This window comes from Sesamum indicum, linkage group LG3 (assembly GCF_026168435.1).
Source record: "Sesamum indicum cultivar Baizhima isolate 11 linkage group LG3, ASM2616843v1, whole genome shotgun sequence".
Lineage (NCBI taxonomy): Eukaryota > Viridiplantae > Streptophyta > Magnoliopsida > Lamiales > Pedaliaceae > Sesamum > Sesamum indicum.
Genome location: NC_142659.1, coordinates 3056957 through 3070216, shown reverse-complemented (window position 1 = coordinate 3070216; position 13260 = coordinate 3056957). Strand labels below are relative to the sequence as shown.

Here is a 13260-nt window from a genome sequence, read left to right as displayed (position 1 = left end):
TTGGGGGGGGGGGGGGGGGAGGGAGAAGAGGAAGATGAGATGAAGTTCAAATCCCTCTTGTTGTTTCCTTTATTATATATATATACTATGGCCTATGTGTGTTTGTGTGTGTTAGGGGTGGGGGGTGGGTGGGCTGTCTAATTACACACATTATCCCTATCAAATAAAAAATAAGGTAGTTGTCAGATATTTTTGATGATTTTAGGGGTATATGTATAAATTTTTAAAAAATTGAGATGGTTTCTATAAATAATATTAATATTTTTGGTGATTGTATATTTAATTTTTTTAAAATATAATTTATATAAATAAACTATAAATTAAAAGTGTAGATATAATTATCTATATACATAATGGGCGTAGGTGGAGCACGAAATGTTTTTAGCAATAATGGTAGTTAATTAGTCAACTGCCCAATATGTATTAATTAGTGCAAATGGGAGTTGGGTTAGGCAATGAACCATCTAAACATATCTTCCATTGATATATATATATATATATATATATATATATGTATATATTAAGATCGTGGTATGCGATTTTCACCAGCATATAAAAAGAACTGTGGTGTGAGATGATGAGAAAAAAAAATTTGTGAAAAAAATAAATCATAATTATATATTATAATAAATGTACAGAAGTAAAGTGGGAGAAAAATGTCAAGTATGGGCAGTTAAGAGGGGAAAAAAATATAATTGTGAGATTATTAAAAAATATTAAAAATATTAAAATTATTAATCTGACCAATTTTTTTAAAGGTGAGAAATGAATTAAGGGTAAATTTGGGTATTCAAAGTCTGATACGAGAAAATATTTTCTTTTATAATAGTATGGATGGCATAGATTAGATTAGTTATTTATTGAGCTTTTTTGGGAAATTAATGGAAAGACTCAAATAAATAAATAAATTTAAGATAGCAAAAATTTATGTGACTTTGAAAATAATTCTACTTTCATAAGTTTTATATATTACACTACAAGAAATAATGCTAATTGCAACGGAAGCTAGAAGCCGTGCCTGTTGCAGGCTTGTAATTAAATTTTGGGATAATTACATTCACATTCTCTGACTTCATAGCCTACTTATACAAATTAAACGTCGACATCATTTATACAAACTGTCCCTACTTTTTAGAAAATTACACATAAATCCTCCAGAAACGTCAGTATCATTACATAAACTATCCATGCTTTTTGGCTGCTGAAAATGATTTTTGTAATTATGCAAAAAATATAAATAATTTGTATAAATAAACTAGAATGTAAATGTAATTATCCCTTAAATTTTCTATCCTATAGGGCGGGAGCCATAGTTAAAGAATGATATTTTTGCTTGATAGCTTTGGGTCTTGCTAGGTTAGGGAGTCTATTAATCCGAGTTAGGCTGAGAAGTAATAGTTTGTACGTAATTGAATGATTAAATTTATATTCAATTAATAAAATTGAGACCTCGTGACCTTAAATATTATGGATTCAAACCCTAAAAATGCATAAGATGTTGTTGTACTGCATAACGAGTGTTGTTTAGATGTAATTTATCTGATATTGTTGATTAGGGTATATTTATTGGAATTGTTTTTATTAAATAGAGATATTCGAATGACTATAATCTATTTATTTTAAATAATAATAATCATCGATTTCACATAAAAAAAAATAACTACTACATAACCCTTATTTCTTTTTATTAAAAAATTAATTATTCAATATATTAATATTGAAGGCAGCATCTACAAGAACGAAGAGAGTGTAGGTGAAGAGAACATGGGCATTATTTTAGGTAAAATATATAATCATGGAAATTAAGGTTCATTATATTCTCCAATGAAATAATATATGATTCCAATGGACCAAATACTATTTTATTATGGATGAAAATATGTTTTTTTTAAACAAAAAAAAGAAAAAAGAAAAGAGAGAGAAAAGAATTGACCAATGCCAAAAGAGAAACATACATCTTTTATATTCAATTGGCAATCATTAGTTGTTGAATGCAATTTTAATTAGGGATAATTTTACTTCCATGATAATTGGTGCAATTATACATAAATTTCTATGATTTAAAAAATTATATTTAGGACTTCGAGGTTTGTTTTTGTTGAACGAATAGGTCCATTGATTAGTCAAGAATAGAGTTGAAAAAATAATCAAATTATTCGATACTTGATTGAATAATATCGATAAAAATCTCGTTTGAACTCGATTTGTTAAATTTAACAAACCAAAACTTGAACAAAACATTTTGTACAGTAAACTTTTGAGCTCGACTCGAGCTCAATTCGATTAGTGCAAAAATAATAAAATATACTTAAAAATGTCAAATTACTCGAGCTCGACTCGAGCTTGATCCAATTAAAGCTCGTTTGAGCTTGACTAGAATAATAATCAAACTAAATTCAAACACAATATTTGAAGCTCGATGATAAATCAAACAAACTTGAATAATAATGCGTTCGGCTGGACTCAAATTATTTACACCCCTAGTCAAGAATCACTGAATTTGTTGGTATTAACAAAAAATAAAAAAAATTGAATGAAAATCGATTTTTATCCCATATTGATTTATTATTAACTTATTGCAGGTCAAATTTTATTTGTTGTAAAATTATTTATTAACCAGACACACAATCAATATCTCTCAGGTTTTCGTGCATATACACTTGATCAGGTAGATTGCTTAATTTTTGGATTGGCTATTACTGATTTTTTAAGTTGGTTGACCAGGTAACAACAACTAATTTTAAGTTTTTTGTGTTAACTAATTAAATTAATTGTAGTTTACTTATTTTAATTTTATGATTTTTTTGATCTTACATGTTATGTATTCTTAATTAGTGATGTAATATTTATAAACTTATAGACCGAATTTAGTAAATATATATACGTATGAATATGCATTGATATATCATAATGTTACAACAACTCAGGAGATGGATGTATGATAAGAACCTCCGTAGGTGGACAGGTCTTACACAAGAGTTTGAGGATGGGGTTAAAACTTTCATAGAATAAGCCAATTATTAGCATGGACATCTGGATGGAGACAAAATTAGGTGCCCTTGCTGGAAGTGCAAACATACAAAGTTCAGAACACCCGACGATGTCTATTATCACTTGTGTATATGAGGATTTGTGCCAAAATATTATACAGTAAGACCTCTATAAATTAATAACCTTGGGATCATGAAATTTTATTAATTTAGAGAGATATTAATTTATCGATAAATTAATATTTTATTAATTAAAAGAGAGACTTTTTAAATTCAACAAATTTAGTACATATGTATTAAAAATAAATGAATTCATATATGTTTTATTGATTATATTCATACATCAATCAATTCTTTGTAACTAATTAAATATATTTATGTATAATATCAATTCATTGTATATAATTAACTATTATATTCATAGACGCATGTATCAATTTATTGAAATTACTTAAATATACATGTTTACATTAATTTATAGCACTTAAATAACTATTATAGCCAATTAAATATATTCATACATGATGAATGAAACATATACTATATAAATCACAATATGAAAATAAAACAATTCATAACAACCCACCATATCTTCTCATCTAAAAGGCATCATAAAATCATCCATGGATGATCAAATGCGTAAAGCATTACAGATTTCATATTTTAGCAAATTACCATAATATTTATAATTGTAATATTTATGAATTATTAATTTAGAGTTTTAATGGGACCTAGTATTTATAAAGGAATTTTCTGAAAAATTATTATCTTATTATCTTATCGAATTTGATGATTTTTTACAAAGGCCCAAGTCGGGACCGGAAGATTTTATTATTTTAGAGAGTTTATTAATTTATAGAGTATTAATTTATAGAGGTTTTACTGTAATTGGACTTCGCATGGTGATGATGCTGTAACTGTCATCCTGGTGCAAGAGGAGCAGCTCCTGATGAGGAACGTAATTATTCATACTGGGGTGATGAACAACAGATGGATTGACGCAGAGGATGATTTTTTATGCAGCGGGGTGAAGTTATTTTTCTTCTTCTCACGATGGTGTGTCTAATGAGGGTAGGAGGTCCTGCTCTACTAATGTCGGTTCTAGTTCATATTATTACGATGGTGGCCCCTATGATTATGTGTCAGGATTGACAGACCGTTTTTACGATGTAGTGCATGCTGCTGACCAGCCATTATAGAACGATTGCACTTAATCTTAGTTGACATCTGTTGCTGAGTTGGTGAATATCAAGGTGGACGACCATATTTCCGAGCGATCGTATGATCGAATATCCTACTAGGCTAATCACATATTGCCTTTTGGTACACCCTGCCGAGAGATTACAACAGTACGAAGAAGTTGATAAAAGATTTAGGTTTACCTATTGAGAAGATTGATGCAAGTAAGAATGGCTGCATGGTGTACTGGAAAGGCGATGCCGATTTAGAATACTACATGTTTTTAGGAGACGCTAGGTACAAGACGAAGCAGGAGCGAGACCCCGGCCACAAAAAGTCCCCGTATGCCATTCTTAGATACCTGCCGCTTACTCCCCTCTGTAAAGGTTGTGTGTTTCAAGAGCAACTCCGGAGCACATGACGTGACATGCCACACATCGAACGGAGGAGGCCCCATGTGTCATCATTCCAATGCAAAGGCTTGGAAGTATTTTGACCAGACATATCCCAATTTTGCAAAAGATCCGCCTAATATTCAGTTGGGTCTTTACACAGACGGTTTTGGGCCGCACGGGTAGTACGGTCTTACTTATTCATGTTGGCCCATTATCATACCGTATCTAATGGATCTTTCCGTTCTAATACTCTATCTGTACAATCTTCCCCCCGGTATGTGCATGAGTTTTGAGTACATGTTTCCTATGATGGTGATCCTGGGCCCTTCTAATCCGAAGCGTCTGATCGATATGTATTTGGAATCATTGATCGAAGAGCTATTACAGTTGTGGCATGTGGATGTTCGAACATACGACAATGGCACGGACAAGACATTCATTATGCAAGCGGCGTTGATGTAGACTGTGAACGACCTATCCGCCTATGAGATGACGTCAGGATGGAGTACCGCCGATTTTATGGGGTGTTCAGTTTGTATGGATGAGACAGGGCATTCCATCTACAATACCGTAGGAAGGCGTGCTACTTTGATTGCCATAGGCAGATTCTCCCTACCAAAGGAACGAGAAAGTCTTTACAAAAAATCATGTGGAATATAAGGTTGCACGTTTGAAGCTGACAGGAGAACAAATCTGCGATTGGGTTGCAGACATCACTCCTACAATTGAACAGCCGTTGACACTCCCTTCCAGCTATGGTAGCAACCACAAAGGAACAAAGAAAAACATCTTTTGGGATCTTCCATACTAGATAACACATATGATCCGAGACAACCTTGATGTCATGCACATTGAGAAAAATGTATTTGACAATATATTCAACACGGTGATGGACATAAATGGAAAGACGAAGGATAATTTGAATGCACGAAAGGACTTGAAGATCATCTGTAATTGCCCGGAGCTTGAGTTGGAAATATATTCATTTTTTTAGAAAAATAGAAAATAATAAAATATGAGAAAGACCAATAAATTAAATTATAAAAAAAATTGATGGATAAAACTACAATATATAGAAAAACAATTACGGTACAAAGATACAAAAGAGTAAATATATAAAAAGAAATAAGTACAAATGAAATATTAAGTAGAATGAAACAAATAAACATTAAATCAAAATATAAACCTATTAACACCAAATTAATCTATTTCTTTTTGTACAAAAATTAAATCAAGCAATCATAATAGAAATGTAAAAAAAAAAAAAAAATAACACCATAAGAGAAATAAATATTAAAATTTAATTAAAAAAATATAAGAAAATAGTAGAGATTATTATCTCAATAACTTTCAAGTATTATAAAAAAATATATATAAAAAGTAAAATAATATCATGATATATAACAAAACTATATATAGTCTAGCCACATTGAAGATGAGTGTCAAACATAAATAAATATTAAAATTTAATAAGGATATATATCATTAATTCAATAACCACAAAAACCTAAAAAAGTATTATAGAAAAGTGTGAGATGTCCACTGCAGTATAAAAAAATAATGAAAATAAGCATTTGGACTTTGGAGTGTTAAGTTTTGAAATTATTTAATGGAGAATAGAAATTTGACAGAATTGAGCTATCTACAAAAATGAAAAAATGCATAATAGATCTCGTTCTATTTAAAAGATTTCATTTATTAGATAATTATTTAAGATAAATTAAAATTAAATTAGTATCATAGTTTTGGAGATAAGATTTCAAACAAATGAAGAATAAATATTTAATATATTTAAAATAGATGATGTTTCTAACCATAAGACTTTTATTTTATAAATAAAATTTTTGATAAATACAAAATAAACATATAATATATTTAAAATAGATCATGTTTCTATAAGCCCATGATCATTAGAAAGGATAAATATAAATTAAATTAGTTCTTATGTTGGCATAAGATTTCAGATATATACAAAGTAAATATTTAATATATTTAAAAATATTATTAAGTAATTATTTAAGACAAATACAAATGAAATTAGTTTTAATACCGGAGATAAGATTTTGTATAAATACAAAATAAGTAGTTGATATTTAAAATAGATGATGTTTCTAATCAATAAATTTTTTCCTCAACGATTAAATAATTGAAAATATAATACTGGAAATATGATTATGAACAAATACAAAATAAAAATTGAATATATTCAAAATAGATGATTTTCTAACCAATAAGATTTATTTTTATAATTAAAATATTGTGTAGATGATTTTACACATAAATACGGATTAATTATTAATTTTAAAATAAATGAGATTTTCTAACCAATAAAATTTTTTCTTAGTAATAAAAAATTCAAAATTACCAGAAATTAGTACTTGGTCAAAATTGACTTAATTGTGTGCAACTTCGTTCTCCTCTCTCTCTATATATATAGATTTCAAATTCCTTTATATATTAGATTCCAGTGGAAGGATTTGAACTCCTTTGAATTCGTTTCGATGGTTTTAAATTCAAAAGATTTTAAATCTTTCAATTATAATTTTAAACTATGTTTTGTTGAATGTTGATGGATTTTAATTTTTTATCAAATTGAATCATTTCAAATTCTTTTTCTAAATTCTTACCTCAAATCCAAATCTATCAATCCAAACACACCTTTAATATAAAGTAATTTGTAATACTTTTTCTACCCTCAAATCCAAATTCATAAATCCAAACATAACCTAAAAGTGAGCATCCTTTCTCAAGATGAAGGCATTTTCCATTTGTTATTACATTAATGTATTAACTTAAACACTAACTATAGCCTAAAACCTTGTACAAATCAATTTTTGGCTTCCATTTCAATATCAAGAACACTACCTTCTGCCCCCTTGTACCTATACCACTTGGCACAAACAAGAAAGTAGCAAAAATTCAACACACAAAGGGCAGCCACCAAGTAATAGAAGTAGTCCAATCTCCCCTTGTTGAGATCCTCCGGCAGCCAGTTGCCCGTCGACGACCCCTCCGTGGCCCGGTGCACAACCGATATCAAGAAACCGTTCACATAGTTAGCCACGGCCATGCCACAGAAGAAGAACGAACCCGCTATGCTCCGCATATTCTCTGGGAATTGCTTGTAGAAAAACTCAACTTGACCTATTGCACAAAATGCCTCGGCCAGCCCACCTAGAAATAGTTGTGGGACGAGCCACAGGGCCGACATGGACGAAACGGCACCCCTCTTGGCATGGATCCCTTCCATAGGCCTAGAGATGGCCATATCCCTTCGTTTTGCTTCCACCAATCCGGCCACTAACGACTCAATTATCGTTAGGAAAATGCCGATGCCCATCCTTTGGAGGATCGTTATGCCACCTTGTTTACCAGTGAGCCGTCTGAGGAAGGGGACGATAATTCTGTCGTAGATCGGTACCCAAATGGTGAGAGTCAGCATGGCAAAGATGTTGTAGGTTGCGGGCGGGATTTGGAAGCTGGTCGTGCCGACGTGCCGGTTGGATTGCATTGCCTGGAAGACTATGTATTGCTGCTTTTCTCCAACGTGGTAGAGAATGGCTGCAGCCCATATGGGGATCACTCGCAGCACACACTTCACTTCTTCCACTTGTTGCAAGCTGCATAATCGCCACGGATTAGCGACGGATCCGTCGGGTTTGATTTCGTCTCTGGGGGCCGCAATCGCAGCTTTGTCTAGAAATCTAGAAAAAAGTTACTGTGAGAGCATTAGCAACATTGAGTTTCAGATTGTAATAAGGACGGAATTACGAATAAGGAATATCGGAAAGGACAAATAACGTGAGTGTAATAGCATTTACGTGTGATTAATTTATTTGAAAGTGCAAATTTCACACGTTGTTAAGCTTTTCTTACCAATTACAATCACATGATGTTGCTTTCTATGTCTCTTGAAAGGCTAACTATTTGAAAATTATGGTTTTTTGTTGCATTGAAATGAGCCGTAGTTGGGATTGTTTATTGCGTTACCGTCACAAATTTGTCTAAGGTTTTCAACTGCGTGAAAAGATTCTCTAGTGGCTTAATTACTAGCAGACAAAACGCAGTTGAAATATCATTTTCCCGTGGGGATTTAGACTAAGAAACTCCACTGTATCACTGAAATATACTTGTCATATGATTGATATATAATTTAAATAAAATTTGTGCAAAAATTGTGCAAAAAATTCTCTTTGAATAATGAAATAGCAAATTATTCCTCGTGTTTTGGAAAATGAAGTAAACTACCCCTTATCTAAACCGTTGATTGGGATAATTTGCTTTATTTTTCAAAATACAGGTGGTAATTTGCTATTTTTTTAATAGGGACTTATTTGCATATTTCACATATCATTGGGGATAAATTGCATTTAACCCTAATTTAAATAGAGTGATAAGTCATACGTAACATAAAAAAGATTAAATATGATAACTAGCTATTACCTATAATATATATAGGATAGATTACATTGACATTCCCTTAGATTAGACCAAATTATATAAACACCTCCTTTGTTTGACAAAATTACAAGTGTACCCGTTGAGGGGTGTTAATGTAATATTTTTCAAGAAATGTTTGTATAAGTTTTGCATTTGAATAGGGTGTGTAGTTGTAATTATAACTATAACTTCAGAGGTAATAATTATAATTTTATAAAAAAGTAAAGGATATTTATATATTTTGATTTAAATCAGGAGTGTTAATATTATGTATCTTATAAAACATTGGTTAATCAGAACTATAAACCACTTATTTTTTTTTGTCCCTAATTTGATTAAATCCAATTAATAACATGTGAATAAGTGGTGATCCAGAATAAGCAAGTGTGGATAGTGTTGAAAAAGTTGGATTGTTATGAAAAAGGATGATTATACGCCAATCTTTTAAAGTTTGATATAATTATATGTAAATTTTTTATAATTTAAAAAATTATATCTAGTACTTCTAATTTTGCTTTCGTCTAATAACTAAGTTCCTTATCAGTCAAAATTCAATGAACTTATTGATATTAAAAAAAAAAAGTTGAATGAAAATTCATATTTACACTCGATTGACTTTTACTTATTGCAGGTCAAATAAATTTTTTTTATGACCAAACTACCCTTATACATCTTCACACGTTCATGCATGTGAGAGAGGTATATTTTCATCTTTACAAAGGTAGTTTAGTCAAAAAGTATTTATTTGACCTGCAATAAGTCAATCGAGGGTAAATATAGATTTTCATTCAATTTTTTTTTGTAATAACTAACAAATTTGGTGAATTTTAACTAATGAAATGATCTATTTATTAAACAAAAAATAAATCTCAGAGCTACTAGATATATTTTTCAAACCACATAAGGTTTACATATAATTACACAAACTTCAAGGAGGTTTTGGGGAGACTTATAGCCTGTGAATTTATGTTTTCATTTTCAGTGAAAAATGTGTATTTTTATATTTGTAAATGTTTTTGCGTGAAATGAGAATATATTTGAATTAGTTAACCAGATTGTGTTTTACATTAAACCGTGCTATCAGATCAATATATTTTGTGTAAAAATACGCAAACATATTTTTACTTTAATTATTTCAAAAACAGAAAACTAAAAGATAAAAACTTAAACCAAAACCAAAACCCTGCTCGAAGCGTTAATTTTCCAGCAGGTAGGTAGGTCATGCAAAATGTGGGGGCAGGAATCACGACTTTTTTACCTAAACCGGCTGTAGCCACGAGCAGTGACAATTTTTACCAGAAACATTTCTTTTACGTATATGTATTTTGACCTGGTGTATAATAGATTGAATAATTTTAATTTTTTCAGAAAACACGATTTAACTCGAAAAAAAAAAGAGGGAAAAAATTGTTACTAAATCAAGTAATAGTTGAATGCATACCTGAATTGCTCTGTGTGGGGAAGCTTGGAGTTGATAGACTTGAGTGGTGTGTAATTGAAGAGGCTAAGCGACGGATGTTGAAGCGACTTCAACCGTCTCTTCTTGATGGCGGCCGTCACCACCTGGGCTATGCTCGTCAATGGGCTCCCTTCCGGCCTCACTATTACATAAATTTTGGTCCCCATGAAGAAAAGAAAACATGATATCAACATGAAGATTGTCGGTATGGCAAGTCCGATAGGCCAGCTAACGTCGGATTGCACGTAGACGACGAGTGTAACGGATACCATTTGAGCGAAAGTGAGTGTGAAGAAATACCAATTGAAGAAACTATCGATTCCTCTCTTGCCAGACTCTGTATTGGGATTGAATTGATCAGCACCAAATGCTAGGTTACAGGGCCGGATGGCGCCCGCGCCTAGCACCATTAGGCCAAAACCGGTCAGCAGAAATGTCATTTGCCATGGCGTTGGGCCGATGCATAGAGTGTCCTCCTGTCCGCAGTGGGGCGGATGCAGGTTCTTGAATGCAGCCGTCAACATTATCACCAACAAACCCTTCATATGAGCACGAGTCATTTTTAGTAGTCGAGATACACGTACTCGAATTACTTAAGCACAGTTCCGTGTTTAGTAATGCGAAAAACTAGGAAATGTTGAAATTGAGAATTACCAGAAATGAGGCGAACGAGCCGAATCCAAGTGTCTTGTAGCGACCAAAGTAAGTGTCGCACAAATAAGCACCAATTAGCGTTGCAAAATTTGTCGTGCCGTTGAACACATTAAGAAGCATAGTGGCATTAATCCGTGTCATGTTGAAAACCGTCGTCAAATACACCTGCAGATTTGCCAATGTCCCAATTGCTCCAAGCTTCTCAAAAGTCTCATTCCCTGTCAATTTTTCCCACAACAATTCATAAAAAAAAACAGAACCATTGTAGAAACAACCAAAAATCAAAAAAAGAAAAATTAAAAGAAATTACATCCCTCACCTATAATAAAGGGCATGGCTTTAATTCCCCTGTAATTGATCTCAATCTCATCATCATTTTCGACGCCGATTTTCTCCTTCGTTTCCATACTTGCTCGTCTCTCAGGCTCTCGCTCTTGTAGACACAAGTTTGTTGAAGATGAGGAGAGCGACAGTAACTCATATACCTAGGCAATTTGTTTATGTTGTCCCCTCCAATATATAGCAACCTACTGGTCCTGCTGCTTTGAATTAGGTGGACCAGTTTTTCCTGTGCAAAAAGAGTTGGGTGGGTGCACAAAGAGACGCTTTGTGTGGAAGAAATTGGCCGAAGGGACAAATTTTGATACAGATGTAATCAAGAAAGTGACAGATGTGCAATGAGGTGATAAGAAGATTGATGTCCGTAATCAGACAAAATGGAAGCGTGAGGAAGAATCTTATAAAGTGGATTACCAAAAAAATGAAACTTTTATTTAAAACATGGATCTTGTTTTTGTGCTTTTTACTTGTTTATTTTAAGGCCCAAATTATTTTATTTTGAATTTCGAGTTATATATACAAGCGGTATGTATAAATTAATGGAGCGGCATACTGCACAATAAAACACCAATTTAGATAGATGTCACATGTTTGTGGATGTTAGTCTGTTTTAATAGTGTTGTTTATCTATTCTAACAATAGTTGTTGGTTAATTATACATATTATCTAATGATATGTTGACTTCAGTACAGTAAGGGATAATTACACCGTCCTTTTCTGAGATTTGATGTAATATAGACCCCATGTGGTTTGAGAATTTTTATTTAGTATCTATGAAGTTTATTTTTGTCTAATAAAAGATTCATAGATTAGTAAAATTCACGAATTTGCTAAGATCAACAAAAAAGTTGAATAGAAGTCTATATATGTGCCATATTGGCTTATTTTACAAATTTATTGCAAGTCAAACAAATTTTGTCTGACCAAACTGTCCTTATACACTTCACAAGTTAATATCTGTGAGGAGGTACATCTTCAATTTTATAAGGATAATTTGATAAAAAAATTTTTTTGACTTGCGATAAATTTGTAATAAGTCAAATATGAATTTTTTTGTGGATATTAGCAAATTCCATAAAGTTCTGGTAACTGATGGATTTATTTGTTGGGTGGAAATAAATATTAGGCTAGTCGGTGTAATTTTTCAGATCATAAAGGGTTTACATGTGATTATATCTAATTATAATTAATTAACTCAAAACCAGAACAAAAAATAATTTATCTTTTAAAAAAAAAAACCTAAATCGTTTTCCCTTGGTAAAGAGAACATTAATTTCATACAATAAATATATACAAATAACATTAATATAAAATTGAAAATAACGCCAGAATTTCTTTTTTGATTATTATTTTTTACTTTGTCAATATGCACTAATTCGTTAGAACACTATTTTGTCATTATCTTGTAAGAAACAAGAAATGCTTTGATTCATTTGATGTAGTCACAAATAGAAGTACAATACAAGAAAGGAAAATTGATTGTGGTCAAAATATATTGAAAAACATATATTATAAAATTGTTAGTAATTTATCAAGAGTACACGAAAATAAATTACATGATAGAAAAATATTAAAATATTATAAATTTGATTTTTGTATAATTTATATCAAATTATATGTTTAATTGTACATTACTATTTTAATATTATGAGCGTATATATAACCCAAAATTTAATTTTCTTCTTAGGTAACAACATTTTGTTTTGAATTAATTAATCCGTAATAAATTTTTATGTTTACTATTTTTATTGATTTAAGTAAAAATACTTCTAATTAACTTTTCCAATTTGTATTCTATTCTATA

General features: G+C 31.2%; 1 protein-coding gene across 1 annotated transcript; it reads right to left on the bottom strand.

Moving 5' to 3' along the window:
• Positions 1 to 7286: 7286 nt before the first annotated feature.
• Positions 7287 to 11672, bottom strand: LOC105157113 (protein NRT1/ PTR FAMILY 2.11). The gene is made up of 4 exons (XM_011073414.2): positions 11437 to 11672; positions 11118 to 11335; positions 10446 to 11002; positions 7287 to 8268 (listed from the first exon to the last, which is right to left on the bottom strand). Exons 1-4 carry the CDS (start codon positions 11522 to 11524, stop codon positions 7392 to 7394), a joined length of 1740 nt encoding a protein of 579 aa, XP_011071716.1. The 5' UTR covers positions 11525 to 11672; the 3' UTR covers positions 7287 to 7391.
• Between the last annotated feature and the right edge of the window lie 1588 nt (positions 11673 to 13260).